General features: G+C 42.2%; 1 protein-coding gene across 1 annotated transcript in view; it reads right to left on the bottom strand.

Annotated features, from left to right (window-relative positions):
• The window catches only part of LOC140733043 (protein lin-28 homolog B-like), a 248,381-nt gene that overhangs the window by 92,324 nt on the left and 139,113 nt on the right, over positions 1–16,944 (bottom strand). Inside the window, exon 2 of the mRNA XM_073055835.1 lies at positions 6,685–6,869. Within this exon, the coding sequence (XP_072911936.1) occupies positions 6,685–6,869 (185 nt within the window). The remainder of the gene's footprint in view (positions 1–6,684; positions 6,870–16,944) is intronic.

Here is a 16,944-nt window from a genome sequence, read left to right as displayed (position 1 = left end):
AGTAAGGGACTGAGGGTCTAGTGAGATGGAGGAACTGAGGGAAATACATGTTAGTAGGGAAGTGGTGTTGGGTAAATTGAAGGGATTAAAGGCAGATAAATCCCCAGGGCCAGATGGTCTGCATCCCAGAGTGCTTAAGGAAGTAGCCCAAGAAATAGTGGATGCATTAGTGATAATTTTTCAAAACTCCTTAGATTCTGGATTAGTTCCTGAGGATTGGAGGGTGGCTAATGTAACCCCACGTTTTAAAAAAGGAGGCAGACAGAAACCGGGGAATTATAGACCAGTTAGTCTGATATCGGTGGTGGGGAAAATGCTAGAGTTGGTTATCAAAGATATGATAACAGTACATTTGGAAAGAGGTGAAATCATCGGACAAAGTCAGCATGGATTTGTGAAAGGAAAATCATGTCTGATGAATCTTATAGAATTTTTTGAAGATGTAACTAGTAGAGTGGATAGGGGAGAGCCAGTAGATGTGGTATATTTAGATTTTCAAAAGGCTTTTGACAAGGTCCCACACAGGAGATTAGTGTGCAAACTTAAAGCACACGGTATTGGGGGTATGGTATTGATGTGGATAGAGAATTGGTTGGCAGACAGGAAGCAAAGAGTGGGAGTAAACGGGACCTTTTCAGAATGGCAGGCAGTGACTAGTGGGGTACCGCAAGGCTCAGTGCTGGGACCCCAGTTGTTTACAATATATATTAATGATTTAGACGAGGGAATTAAATGCAGCATCTCCAAGTTTGTGGATGACACTAAGCTGGGCGGCAGTGTTAGCTGACAGGAGGATGCTAAGAGGATGCAGGGTGACTTGGATAGGTTAGGTGAGTGGGCAAATTCATGGCAGATGCAATTTAATGTGGATAACTGTGAGGTTATCCACTTTGATTGCAAGAACAGGAAAACAGATTATTATCTGAACGGTGGCCGATTAGGAAAAGGGGAGATGCAATGAGACCTGGGTGTCATTATACACCAGTCATTGAAGGTGGGCATGCAGGTACAGCAGGTGGTGAAAAAGGCAAATGGTATGTTGGCATTCATAGCAAAAGGAGGTTCTACTGCAGTTGTACAAGGCCTTGGTGAGACCGCACCTAGAATATTGTGTGCAGTTTTGGTCCCCTAATCTGAGGAAAGACATTCTTGCCACAGAGGGAGTACAATGAAGGTTCACCAGATTGATTCCTGGGATGGCAGGACTTTCATATGAAGAAAGACTGCATCGACTAGGCTTATACTCACTGGAATTTAGAAGATTGAGGGGGGATCTTATTGAAACGTATAAAATTCTAAGGGGATTGGACAGGCTAGATGCAGGAAGATTGTTTCGGATATTGGGGAAGTCCAGAACAAGGGGTCACAGTTTAAGGATAAAGGGGAAACCTTTTAGGACCGAGATGAGGAAAAACTTCTTCACACAGAGAGTGGTGAATCTGTGGAATTCTCTGCCACAGGAAACAGTTGAGGCCGGTTCATTGGCTATATTTAACAGGAAGTTAGATATGGCCCTTGTGGCTAAAGGGATCAGGGGGTATGGAGAGAAAGCAGGTACAGGGTTCTGAGTTGGATGATCAGCCATGATCATACTGAATGGTGGTGCAGGCTCGAAGGGCCAAATGGCCTACTCCTGCACCTATTTTCTATGTTTCTATGTGTTGCTTAGCTTTTTCTTTAGATGTATAAATTCTCTGAACAATCAAGTTATTCGTCCATCATAAAACACCACCATGTCTCTAATTGTGTAAATAAACCATGTAACATTTATAAATGTGGAATAGTTATCTTTGCTCAAATGTTAGCAGCCGATGTCCGCACTGGCAGAGTCTTAATCATCCTGTTCCAGTTGAGGCACAGTGGTACAGGTAGTAAAGCTGCTGCCTCACAGTGTCAGAGAGCCCAAGTTCAATCCTGACCTCTGACTGCCTGGATCTTGCACACTCTCCCCATGACCATGTGGCATTTCATCCGGGTGCTCCAGTCTCCTTCCGCATTCCGAAGTTTCTGCAGGTTGGCCCCGGTAAATTGCACCACATGTGGAGGCGAGTCTGAGGGAATTTGATGGGAACATGGGGGAATAAAATATAGGATTGGTGTCAATCAGGGGTTCCCAACCTTTTTTATGCTGTGGACCCCTACCATTAATCAAAAAGTCCACAGAACCCAGGTTGGGAATGTTATGAATGTACCACAGCTCTGAGGGGCCGAAGGGTGCGGGGGTAGCCCCGTCCTTTGTGAGAATCGCCAAGATCACAATTGAGTCAATTCAGGAGACACAGGAAATGAGAGAAAGACATGCAGAATCCACAAAAGGGTTAGAATGTGTCCTGGCCTCCGAAAGGCGGACCCATTGATACCGGCTATTGTCTCTTGGAGACGGACTTGTGTATTACATCCTGTATGATGCCATCAAAGCCCCAGGCAATGAACCGAGGGGGAGGTTGGTGGAGGGATTGCATCATCCCCAACCTGATTGACACCTGAGACCCTGTGAGTCAGGATAAAAAGAGGGTCTGTGGGAACAGCCCCTCAGACGCACCAGAAGACACGCTAGAAATCTTGTGACAGCATTTAATAGCGACAGCCGGTGGGGGGCTCGTGTGCGTCCTTCCCTTGCCTGGGATTGGCGGCCTCACCACGGAAGAACGGCTTTAGCTAAAGGAGAGGCCACAAGTGAACGGCCACCCCCAACAAGACGCCGACGGATCAAACTCATAAAGGTTGGAAAACCCTCAGGGTAACTTGTTCCCATTCTATTCCTATTTCTCTCTCTCTCCAACAAAGTGCAACACAACGACAACCAAAAGATGGCAGCTTGTGGAACTGCAGTGAACTGTACATTTCCATCGGACAATTCATTATCCCCTAGACAACGATAGAGCTTATTTCTTATTGATTATTATTATACCCGCACCTTTAGATTTAGTACTGACAACGTATATTATCTGTATGTTTGCATTGATATTATTTTTGTGAATCTTTACTAATAAATACTGTTAAAATTAGTACCATCAGACTTCAACGGACCTCTCTATCTTTGCTGGTAAATGACCCAGTTACGGGGTACGTAACAGGAACCACTGGTGTAAATTGTGCTGGTCAGCACAGACTTAGTGGGCAGAAAGGCCTGTTTTGGTGCTATATCTCTATATGACTCCACGTCCTTCGGAAAGTTTCCTGAATGCGTTTGGAGCAACAAAGCAACGCAATCTGAAGTAACTAGTAATAATCGGTAGTTAGTTTCTTCTTGTTATTGATACTGAGATACAATGAAAAACTTTGCTTTGCATGCCACCTGTATAGGACAATTCATCAGATCAGTACAAGGAAAAAGGAATAACAGAATGCAGAACGAAGTGTTGCTGTTAAAGAAGTTACAACGCAGGCAGACAATAAAGTGCAAGGCCATAATGAGGTAGAATGTGAGGTCAGTCTTACATACTGTGTTGCATTTTATGACTATGAAAGCTGGGTTATGTACTTTCAGAGTAGAGGTTTGCAAGTTAAGTCTTTTGCTGTCACAGGAGGTTTTGGGGGTAACATGGGAGCAATTTATCATCAACATCCAAATGGTGAATCACCGTCCTACAGATTCAGCGTTCAGTAGAGCGGTTTCAGTGGTTGGGGCATGCCAGGCAAATTCCTCATGATGGAAGATCAAAGCTTTGGTCCAATGAAAAGGCCTAGAGACGTTCAATATCCCTCGTGATGGCCGGGATAGATTTAACCAGAGCATCTGGTCTTGAGGAGCAGGGGAAGAATCAAACCTGGTGCACTCAGTGTGGAGAACGAGCAGAAGACGCAGATTCACCTGGAAGCATCCTGTGCTCCTATTCTGCTTCTGCCAAAGGCCATTCCAAGCCAGAGCCTGGAGTCCATGCAGGAGTATTATTGTGCCCCACATACGTGACAAGACGTAGTGTAGCAGTGACCCACTTGGCCCCTCAGGTCTGCTCTGCAATTCTGTTGGAACATGATTGACCGAATTGAAAAATCAACTCCTCGCTACCCTTAAAACCTTTCACCCCCCCTTGCTGATCAAAGATCTACCACCACCTTAAAACCTCTTCAGACTCTGCTTCCACCATTCCTGCAACACCGAGAAAGGGAGAAATAAAAATCACCTTGTCTCTGACTTTTATTTTTAAACAGCGACTCCTGCCTCCACATCAGCTGCTGCAGCCAGTGAAGGGGCTGTGCTCTCTCCCCGTGACCGCTTGGGTTTTCTCCGGGTGTTCCAGTTTCCTCCCACAGTCCAAAGACGTGCTGATTGGTAGGTTAAGCGGTCATTGTAACTTATCCTGTGATTAGGCTAGGGTTAAATCGGGGGTTGCTGGGCAACGTGGCTCAAAGGGCTGGAAATCCCTACTCCCTGCTGTATTTCAACAAAACAAAATTTAAAAAAAATATCTCGGATTCCTCCTTCATGTTTCTACGGGATCGCCTCTCATGGTAGCGTAATGGTTAGCACAACACTTTACAGTTCCAGCGACCCGGGTTCAATTCCCGTGGCAGCATGTGAAGGGTTTGTACACTCTCCCCCGTGACCACGTGGGTTTCCCTCCACAGTCCAAGGACGTACCGGCTGGTAGGTTAATTGGTCATTGCAAACTGTCCTGTGATTGGGCTGGGGTTAAATCAGGGGATTGCTGGGCAATGTGGCTCTAAGGGCAGAAGGGCCTGTTCCTTGCTTTATCTCCAAGTAAATAAATAAATAAATAAATAAAATTCCTTTGTATACAAGTCCAACTCTTCCTTAGAAAAACAATCTCCCTGAAGAAAGAAGACCAATACAATATACAATATCCAGCTAGGGTCTCACCATTGCCAAACAAACTAAAGAACAGCATCCTACTTCAGCATTCGATTCCTCTAGCAACAAATAATAACATTTCGTTAACTTTCGTCATGCCAGCTGAAAATGAACATCTCAGTGGATCTGCAGACGGAGGATCCAGGTACGAGGAGTGTGAAAGGAAGTCAAATGCAAAAGGCGTTGGAACGACAGCTGTGGCACAGTGAGGATGAAGTCAGTGGGGATGATTTTTGTCCATAAGCATTTGATCAAAATCTACTATATCATTACAGGTTCATAACTTCTGTAAAATGTCAGAAGCCACATCAATTTCTCTGACTGAAATCAAGGTAATTTCTTCAGAGAAATGGCATTTGTGGTAGCTGGTCAAATATACACTACTGGTGTATATACAATAGCTGGTCATTTACAGACCGGGTGAAGGGGGAGGTAGGTGTGTGGTGCAGCTGAGATGAAACGAGAAGCTGTGAGCTGATACGCAGAAAAAATAAAAGCACTCTAATCAGAGAGGACAGTGGACTATGGAAGGAACGGGGGAAGGGTAGCAAAGGGAGGTGATGGGTAGGTGAGGTAAAGAGAAGAAGTGAGGCATAATTAGAATGGGGAATGGAAAAAGTGAAAAAATCATAATGTAGTGGTAACTACCAGAAATTAAATAAACCAATCTTTGCACCATCAGGTTGGTGGTTACACAGATATAAAATGAGATGTTGATCCTCCAACCTGAGTTTGGCCTTACTGTGGCAATAGAGGGGGCCATGGACAGGCATGTTGGAATGGGAACGGAAAGTCATATTGAAAAAGGCAGCCGTTGGGAGGCCCTGCCTTTTGTGGACAGAGTGAAGGCTCCTCACAACAGTGTGCTTCCCCCATCTGCATCAGTTCACCCTGACATACAGGAGGCCACACCAGCAGCACATTAGATGACCACAACAGGCTCACAGGTGAAGCGTCACCTCACCTGGAAGGACTGCTTCATTCCATGTTTTAAGAGATTTGGTATGACCTCCTTGGGTGGCAGGGTGGAGATATGTCTCTACCCAAAGGAGGTATAAGGTGCTCCTTTCCTCTGCTAGCCTGCAGGTCATCCTCAGGCAAGGTGTAGCACCTGCTTAGTTGCCCACCCCGGATCAGGGTCACATGAAGCCACGGGAACATGGTCATATGAGCAGCCGGTGCATATCACAGCTCCTGGTTATGTGACCACTGACGCCAGGTAGATATTCTCTGAAATGTATTGATAATGGCTGGGGTCACGTGCCTTGTAAAGACACCACCCAAAAGAAGGCAATGGCAAACTACTTCTGTAGAAAAATTTGCCAGGAACCATTATGGTCATAGACCACGATCATCCACCCTTATGACATAATGATAATGATGATAAGTGCAAGATTCCCTGAAGGTTGTGTTGGTACTAAGGAAAGCAAATGCGGTTAGCATTAATTTCAAGAAAGGGCCATCCATTATAAGGACCCTCACCATCCAGAACATGACCTCTTCTATTGTTACACCATCAGAGAGGAGGTACAGGAGGCTGAAGACTCACATTCAATGTTTTATGAACAGCTTCTTCCCTCCACATCAGATTTCTGAATGTTTCATGATCACTATCCTGCTCTTCCTCTTTTTCACTATTTGTTTGCTTTTTCAATGTGGCTTACAGTATATTTTTTATGTCTTGCACTGTTCTGCTGCCACAAAACAACTTTCACACGGTGTTAATAAACTTGGCTTTGGAATTCTGGATTCTAGTCGCTCCGCAGTGGAGATAAACGTTTACCTGACCACGATTGCCCATCTCTAACTTAATCAAGGAATAGTGGGGAAATCAAAGCACATGCAAACAATGCAAATGATTGCTTTACCGGTCTCCCTTTGGCTTCCATTTTTGCACGGTCTTCCCTTTTGGACGCCTCTCGCTGCCTGAACACGGTGTCCCTCCAGGGCCTGTTACCCGTATTGATTCCAGGCCTTTGCAAGATTTCTTGAAGGTGAATTCCACAGGCTCTCCTTCTTTCAAACTCCTGAATCCATCCATGTAAAGTTTGCTCTGAAGAATTAAATTTTAAAGAAGAGAGGAAAAACTCAATGGGAGTATCTTTAGATTGTTACAATTCATTCTACATGCAATATGCATAAGTGACTTTTGGTAATAGCTTAACAAAGCAAAGCATTAATTGATTTTTAAAGTTGAGCGTTTCTTTTGGGATATAAAGCAATATAGACATCGAGCACCACAGTACAGAAATAAGCCCTTCATCTCATCTGTTCTGGTCTTATGCCTAGCCATTCAGCTCCCTCACTGTCTACCAATAAATCAGTGAATCGGACTTGCAGCATCCCACATTAACAAAGTTCAACAGGGTCTTGCGGTCACAAGAAAAACAACAAAGATGATCACTCACTGCTAGACTACACCCCACTTCACACAACTTCAACATTATATCCCTACTCCTGTACTTAGTGTCCTGATTTATGAAGGCCAATGTGCAAAAATCTCTCTTCATGACATTTCTCTCTGTTGCCCCTTTCATGGAATTAATGATCTGTATTGGCAGGTTGTTTTGTTTTATCTCAGTTCTATTGTTCACTGTGTACGTCTTACCCTGGTTTGTCCTCCGAAATTACAATACCTCATTTCACAGGCATGTTAAAGCATATAAATTAATACCCCAGAAGGATCCAACAATAAAACAAAATGGCACAACATCAGAGACCACCCTCAGGGGTTCGATGTCAGTTACAACCCAATTGCTAGCAGAGCTGCTTGAAACAAAATGTTGTTGGTTCAAGTCTTACTGCAGACACACTTCTTCCTAAATAGTTCATCAGATGCCGATTTCTATTCTGGTTTTGTAGGTGATAGAGGCGCCAAAATAGGAAATGGAGACCTGTCCACAGTTAGGGCAGCAGGTGCCTGACAGGGCATAGGGAGAGCATTTTGGAATATTACCATTTACACTTGGCGTCCATGTGCTCCTGATGCATGTACTTGAGAAACTCAGTGCCTTCTCCACTTTGATTGGTCACGGACCAACAATTCCTGTCGAAGTGTTGCATGTTTTCAAGGTAGTTTGAGATTATACTTAAAATCTTTTCCTAGCAAGCTCTCTCTGTGGTAGTGCTTTCAATGGGATCGCTGCTTCACAAGTTTGGTGGACGGGGAGAGATCAGGATCTCTTCATTGCAACAGGAAGGGGGCTGTCTCTCCGATAAGACTTTAAGAGATTTTTGACATCAAAAATGCATTAAACAATCCTTAACACATTTCTGCATGCTTGTGAGCTGCTTTATTTCCTACATTACAAAACTAACCAAAAGAACACATGAAGAGGAAGAGGCATTGGCCAAATGGCTTCCAATCCCACTCCACCATTCTGGTTTCTTGCCTGATCTACAAATTCACCAATTGCCATAATCCAAAGATTTATGAATGTGTACACCCAAGTCCTTCTGTTCCAACCTACACTTCACAGCGTTAGTTCATCTATAATCTCTCCCATAATTATTTCTGACAAATTCTATCACTTCAAACTTCTGTGTTAAATTTAATCCGTTAGCCTTTCTAGTCCTGTGGCCTTATCAATCATCATCCCCTACATTACCTCTACCATTCTTCCTTCTGCTGACATTTTAGCAGCACCCATCCTCTTGAGAATGACCAACACAAAATAATTAATATTCCAGTTTGTCAACCACTTCCGGGCACAGACTAGCTTTATTACTTCTAAATGACTTCATCCTTTTACATCCAAGGCAGTGTGATCTACGTTACCTGCCGTTCTCTTCTCGCGCTCTGTCATTAGCAGGCCATTCAGCCCATCTACTGTCCCAACTTATTCCTCTTTTCAACTGGATAATAGCTCAGCTCAAACTTAGCACTGTCTTTCTACGTTGCTAACAGGTTTCTATTAAGACTGTAATTAATGGCACTGGCATTTCCAATTAATCTGGCCTTACAGATTTTAGAAAGAGAATTTTTTTTTATGTGAACGGTGCTGCTTGACATCATCACAGAAGGGCTCTGCTTTGGGTTTGAAGTCATTTGCGCATGTCCCACCTCCGCAGACCTTTCGCTGCTTCCTTATCCTGGGCTTTCACATCAAATGGGTAGTTTCTCTCCATCGACACCATCAAATGCTTTAATCAGTCAAGTACCTTACATCATCTTCCACTTCAGGGTATTAAAGTAAGTGGTAGTATAATAATTGATGTCATATTCACAAAGATGTACCAATTTAAAGGCTGAGGTGTTGGATTAGTAAACTGCTAATCTCACTTCATCACCAAAGAACATAAGCCAGCAAGTCTGCTTCACATACAGTGTACTCTGGATAACCTCACGAAATCTAAAGAGTAACCTCACTGAAAGCACACCAGGTGATCATTGAATCTCACTGGATTATGAAATTCAGGCAAAGTCCAAGAGATCTAGGTACATTTATGTTCGAGGAAGTCTCACTCAAAGTGGGTATCTCTGTGTCTGCACACAGAAGATGGGAAGGTTCTAACCTGTCACCATTTGCCTTTGTCACGTTAATGAATTGGAACAACCTGTGCGATGAAGCAGACATGACCCTATTTGATCAGACGCTTGGGACTTCTCCCCCAGCAAAGAGAGGATAGTCTGTGAGTGGGGGACAACTAGGTGGTGGTGCTTCCAAGTGACTCACGGCCCGCTCTTTCTATCTGGGAGGGATTTGGTAATGGAGCAATGGTACTGCTGAAGATGCAGAGTATCCTGTAGTTTTGGGGTTCCCAACATGGGGTCCATGCACTCCTTATGTAATTGTATTGGTCCAAGGCATAAAAAAGGTTGGAAACCCATGCTGTAGCTCATGCAAACAGCTTGATAATCTTCTTTTTCCCCCCAGAAGCTACAAATTCAAACAAGTAGTGTTCCATTGGTTGGGAGATCAAATATGGAACAGGGTTAAATGCTTCCTTTCTTATTGTCAAATGGTGCAAGCTGAATCATCTTCAGCTCAGCATCAGTAAGACAAACGAGGTGGTGATGGGCTTTAGGAAGACCAAGCCCACATTGTTGATGGTGAGGACATGGATGTGGTGAGGACCTACAAGTAGCTGGGGGTGCAGCTGGAAGACAGACTTGAGTGGAGCTCCGACACAGAGGCTATGTACAAGAAGGGCCAGAGTCACCTCTACTTAGAAACATAGAAAAACCTACAGCACAATACAGGCCCTTCGGCCCACAAAGTTGTGCAGAACATGTCCCTACCTTAGAAATTACCAAGCTTACCCATAGCCCTCTATTTTACTAGGCTCCATGTACCTATCCAACAGTCTGTTAAAAAAATAATTGCCGGCAGCCCATTCCACGCACTCACCACTCTCTGAGTAAAAACTTACCCCTGATATCTCCTCTGTACCTACTCCCCAGCACCTTAAACCTGTGTCCTCTTGTGGCAACCATTTCAAAGCCTCTGACTATCCACAGGATCAATGCCTCTCATTATCTTGTACACCTCTATCAGGTCACCTCTCATCCTCCTTTGTGCCAAGGAGAAAAGGCCGAGTTCATTCAGCCTATTCTCATACCTCCTGAGGAGAGTGAGGTCCTTCGGAGTATTTAGGCCACTCCTTCACATGCTCTACCAGTCACCAGTGCAAACTTCTATACAGTGGTGTGCTGGGGCAATGGCATCAACACGGGTGATGCCAACAGGCTCAATAAACTGATTAGAAAGGCTGGCTCTGTTATAGGAGTCAAACTGGACACACTGGAGGCTGTGGTAGAACAGAGGACCTGACAGAAAATCCTGGCAATTCTGGACAATGTTTCTCACCCTCTGCATACCACCTTCACTGAACAGAGGAGCATTTTTAATAATAGACTAAGACCCCCTCCTGTTATGATTGTTTGAGGTAACTTATTTTTTTATTCTTTCTCCTTCTCTTCTAATATTTATAACTGTGCACTTGTAATGCTGCTGTTGCACTATAATTTCCATGACTGGTTGAGTAGTTATTTGGAAGACAGGTATCAGTATGTACATATAAACACGTGGGGTTCCATAAGGTTTAGTGCTGTTCATTTTGTATATAAACGATATGTGTATGGTTTCTCAGACATTAAAATATATATTATTTGCTGATGATACAACTATATTTTGTAGTGGGGAACGTCTGAAACAACTTTTGGATACAGTGGAGAAAGAGCTAAAAATTATAAAGAAATGGTTTGATACTAACAAATTATCACTGAATCTAAGTAAAAATAAATTTATAATATTTGGAAACTGTGTACCAAACTCAGAGTAAACTTAGAATAAATGATGTAGAAATTGATAAGGCATCTGGAACAAAATTTTTAGGAGTGGGAATAGATAATAAATTAAGTTGGAAACCACATATAAATTATGTCAAAGCAAAAATGTCAAAATCTATTGCAATACTGTACGAAGCGCAAGATTTCTTTAATCAGGACTCTTTGTATACATTATACCAGGGGTGTCAAACTCATTTTAGGTCACTGGCCGGATTGAGCAAAATGTAGCTTCATGCGGGCCGGATCAGTCGGACGCGTGCGAACGCAGCTTTCGTTGCCTCCATTTTTTCAGCCTGTTCTCATGTGTCTCAGTCTCTGCTATAACTACATAGTGTTTCACTTTACAAATTCCGTTTCTTATGAAGAAGACTGCCGAATAAACACTAAAAACCCTGAAAACCTGGTACCTGAATAAACTCAGCATTAGCCATATCATACGCCATAGGCGCTTCGATTACTGGGCCCAGCTTTAATAGTAATTAGATATTATCTCGTGGGCCAAAGATAATTCCACCGCGGGCCGGATTTGGCCCGCGGGCCTTGACTTTGACATATATGCATTACACTGTTCACTTATAATCCCATACATGACTTGCTGTGTAGAGGTATGGGGAAATACAAAGCAAATACAAACTCGATTTTTCTACTCCAAAAGAAAGTTACACGAATTGTAAATAAGACAAGTTATTACGGGCCAACCAATCCACTATTTATTCAACTAAATAAATACTTTAAAAGTCAGAGATTTTAAAATAATACAAATTATGTATAAAGCAAAAAGTGGACAGTTACCACAAAGTATCCAAAGATTGTTTAAAATGAGAGAAAGTCAACATGATCTGAGAGGAACGTGTATATTTCAAAAACAAAGGATAAGAACAAATGTAAAAAGTCATTGTATTTCAGTCAGAGGGGTGAATCTATGGAACTGTTATAGTGAGAATTTAAAAACATGCACCACACTTAGCAAGTTTAAGAAATTATTTTAAAACAATTTAATGAACAAATATAAAATACATGATTTAAAATGAATGGGAGTAATGTAAATAAATGATACTTGGAATGGATTTTGTGTCAAAAGATTACGAAATCTGTTGTTCTGATGTGATGATTGATGCCAAATATGTTTTTTGTATAAGTAAGGGAGGTAGGCATAATAAGCTGTAGCTTCAGCCTACACCCTTTCGGTCTGTTTTAAAGATTTTTATTATTTAATTTTGTTTTATGAATCCATCGTTGAAAATGATGCTTTTTATTATGTTTCTACTGACCGAAATAAAATTTCATTCATTCATTCATTTGGAATCAATAAAGTATCCGTTTATCTCTCTATCCTCAATCAATACCTGTATCTGGCTTGAAGCCTGAGAAGAGTTTAGATCTTATGCAGTTTTCATTTAAAACTGGATGCTAAATTTAAAATTCTGCCAAAAAAGATGTGATCATTTATTCCCAGCTATGAAGGCATCCAGGATATGAAGAGTACAGGTTTAGATTCATCCCTGTGACTTGAATAATTGGCTTTGCATTGGAAAGCGGACAAACCTTTTTTCAGCAGCATGAAACGTACAGAGTATTATCACCCTCTGCACGCCACCTTGGCTGAACAAAGGAGCACTTTTAGTTACAGACCAAGACAGTGGCTCTGTTCCAAAGAGCGCTATATGAGGCCCTTCTTATCCTCAGCCATTAGGCCTATAATGGGTCAAGCTATAGATTGGGAGTGATGACCCCCTCCTGATAGACTGTTTGAGGTCACCTATTTCTTTATTCTTTCTTACTTGTCTTCTAATATTTGTATAACTGTGCACTTGTAATGTTACTGTGACACTGTAATTTCCTTTGGGATCAATAAAGTATCTGTCCATCTATTGAAGCGATGTGACAATGTGGACTAAGGAAAGGGAATCATCAATCCAAATGTACAGCTGACACTTGGGAAGCACAAATTAATTCAATGGATAAGAACAGCTGATTGCAAAGGCCGAGGATCCGAATATACTCGTTTCATTCTGTGGGTAAATGTATTTTCAATCATATAGCCTTGAAATACGCAGCATTTATGATTTAAGTTTTAGCCGAGAACACCGAACACGTCAGATAAATACACACAAGAATCTAGCAAACTCAGCTTGAAAAGGCATGACCTCTAATTGGATTTCCAAGTCAAAAACAAATTAAAGGAGAGAAGCAATGACCTCAGCAATTATCTGGAGGAAGGAGGAGGATGGGGTTTATTGAATGGAAAGAAACAAACAGCAGCAACATTTAAAAAGATTGTGATATAGGAAATCAGCAATGCTTCACAAGTAAAATATCATTAACAAATTATCATAGTACTTGACACTAACAGCTTAATCAAATACTAAGCAAAATCATTTATGATGTAAAAAGAATTGTAAGAGAGGACAAACAGAAGATAATAAATATTCTGAATGAGTATTTCCTTCAAGTAATCACAACGGGAAATACAAGCACTATGCCTTTCCCAAAGGGAGTCATTTTAGACAAAATTAATGACTTTGATAAAAATGAGATAGAAATGCTTGAGGCTAAAAGGGCTCAAAAAATAATATATCGCCAAAGAATTGACATAAAAGAACAGGAAAAGTCCTAATGGGCACCTGGGAGGGACCAGAAGATTGGAAGGGAGTCAAAATATTGTCCATGTTTGAAAAAGGCTACAAATCAGATGCAGGAATATCAGATCTATCAGATCTACTTTTACTTCAGTTCTTTGTAAAATAATGGAATTGAACCTCAAATGGAAAATTGAAGATATCATTGCACTGTAGGAAATTCACTGATAATCCATCAGGAGGATCCACCTGGTTTTTAATTAGACCCTGAAATAGTCTGTCAGAGGGAAGGGTTGAGGAGAAGAGCATTGGTGCATTTAAGGGCAGGTTAGATAAAGTACGTAAGGAGAGAGAAGGACAGAAACGGATAATGGCAGGGACGGACACTTTTGTGTTGAATCCCGTTAGGCCAAGTGACTGAGTAGTAAATACTTTGTGACAGACTAAGCTTGCAATAAATTCCATCATTTGGGAGAATACATGTAAATTCACACAGTTAAAAGGGTTCATTTATCCTCAGTGGCCACTTTATTAGGTACCTTCTATATGTTCATGGTCTTCTGCTACTGTAGCCTATCCACTTCAAAGTTCAACATGTTGTGCATTCAGAGATGCTCTTCCACACACCACACTTTGTAAAGTATGGTTATTTGAGTTACAGACTTCTTCCTGTCAGCTTGAGCCAGTCTGGTCATTCTCCTCTGACCTCTCTCATTAACAAGGCACTTATGCCCACATAATTACCACTTATTGGATTTTTTGTTTTGTTTTTCACACCATTCTCTGCAAACTCTAGAGGCTGTTGCGTGTTAAAATCCCAGGAGGTCAGCAGTTTCTGAGATACTCAAACCACCCCGTCTGGCACCAACAATCATTCCATGGTCAAAGTCACTTAGAACATATTTCTTCTCCATTCTGATGTTTGGTCTGAATGACAAGTGAACCTCTTGACCATGTCTGCATGTTTCTATGCATTGACTTGCTGCCACATGTTTGGCTGATTAGCTATTCACATTAACCTGCAGGTGTACTGGTGGCCACTAAGTGTAGATTTATTTATAACAGGTAAAGTAGGCAGCTAACACCACTGCTCAAGGAAATAATATAAACTTTCTTTTCACCCTTGTGGAAACAGCTTATCGAATAAATTGGATAAGAACACAGTGTGGTATTAGGAAGTTTGCAGGTGGCACCAAAACTATGAAGAAGGACTCAAGTCAACAAGGAAATTGGCTGAAGAATGGCAGATGGTATTTAACTTAGACAACTTTGACGTGATGCATATTGGAAATCAAACCAGGGCAGGACACGCATGGGGATAACATGCATGGGGGTATTGTAAAATACAGGTATTTAGGGGTACAAGTACACAGTTCACTGAAGATGGTGACACGGGTGGATAAGTTATGAAGAAAGCATATGGCTTGTTCACCTTCAATGGACTGGGCTCTGAACACCAGAGCAGGTATGTCATGTTACGACTTGGTGAAACCACAAATGGAATATTGTGAGCAATACTAAAGAAAGGATGGAATTAAGCTGGAGAGGATGCAACAAAGGTTCCCAAGGATATTATCATAGAATTTAGAACGTAGAACATTACAGCATAGCACAGGCCCTTCAGCCCACAATGTTGTTCCAACCTTTTAACCTACTCTAAGATCAATCTAACCCTTCCCTCCTACATAGCCCTTCATTTTCCCATCACCCATGTGCCTATCCAAGAGTTTCTTAAATGTCCATAATGCACGTGCCTCTGCCACCCTCCTGGCAGGGTACTGCATACACCCACCACTCTCCATGTAAAAAACTTACCTCTGGCATCACTCTGTAATTTCTGCCAATCAACTTAAAATTATGCTTCCTCATATTGTCCATTTCCACCCTGCAAAAAGGTCTCTGGCTATCCTCTCGATCCAGTGCACCATCCCTAAAGCTTCCACATTCTTCCAATAGTAAGGTGCCCAGAACTGAACACAATATTCCATGTGTGGTCTAACCAAGGTCTTATAGACCTGCAACATTACCTCACGACTCTTGAACTCAATCCCTTGACAAATGAAGGCCAACACACCATACGCCTTCTTACCAATCCAATGGCTTGCTTGACAACTTTGAATGATTTGTGAATGTGGACCTCAAGATCCCTCTGTCCCGCCACACCACCAAGAATTCTATCATTAACCTTGTACTCTGTCTTCAAGTTTGATCTTCCAAAGTGAATCACTCCACACTTTTCCAGGTTGAAATCCATCTGCCACTTCTCAGCCCAGGTCTGTATCTTGTCAATGTCCTGTTATAACCTACAACAACCTTCTACACCATCCACAACATAACCAACCTTTATGTCATCTGCAAACTTACTAACCTATCCTTCCGAGTCACTTACAAAGAAATCACAAAGAGCAGGGGTCACAGAATAGATCCCTGTGGAACTCCACTGGTTATCAACCTCCGGGCAGAAAATGCATCACCCAAAACCACCATCTGATCCCTAAGCCTTAAGCAAGCTTCTTTCTTCCCCGAGACTAGATGTTCCACATCTCTTGTCAACCATGGATCCTTTACCCTACTATACTTTACCTGCCTCATTGGGACAAAGCTATCCAGAACCCCATGATATCGCTGGGGCTGAACGGCTTGAGGTGTAAGTCTGGATCGGCAGGGACTGTTGCAGAGCAAAAGAGGCTAAGGGGTGATATTTTGGAGGATCATATAATCATGTGGGGCATAGATAAGATGTATTGTTACAGCTGTTTACCCAGAATAGGAGTCCAAAGCTGAAGGGTATAGATTTATGGTAAGAGGAGAAATGTTGAAAGAGGTTGGTCGCTATAGGAACAAGCTGCCAAAGGAGGTAATAGAGACGGGTACAATTACAATGTGTAGAAAACAGGAAAATTTCAGAGGGGCCAAATGCTGGCATTTGACATTGGCTCAGGAGTACACCTTGGTTAGCATGGATATCTTTCAAGATGGTGACCCTCGCAAGGCGACAGGCCCCAATGGTGTACCTGGTAGGGCTCTGAAAATCTGTGCCAACCAACTTCAGGGTGTCTTCAAAGACATTTTCAATCTCACACTGCTACAGTGAGAATTTCCTGTCTGTTTCAAATCAGCAACAATCATACCAGTGCCCAAGAAGAGCAGGGTAAGCTGCTTAATGACTATTGTTCAGTAGAACTCACGTATTCAATGATAAAGTGCTTTGAGAGGTTGGTTATGGCTTGGATTAACTCCTGTCTAAGTAAGGACCT

Source organism: Hemitrygon akajei, chromosome 9 (assembly GCF_048418815.1).
Source record: "Hemitrygon akajei chromosome 9, sHemAka1.3, whole genome shotgun sequence".
NCBI lineage: Eukaryota > Metazoa > Chordata > Chondrichthyes > Myliobatiformes > Dasyatidae > Hemitrygon > Hemitrygon akajei.
The sequence above is the reverse complement of the archived record's forward strand: the minus strand, read 5'-3'. Positions and strand labels throughout refer to the sequence as shown.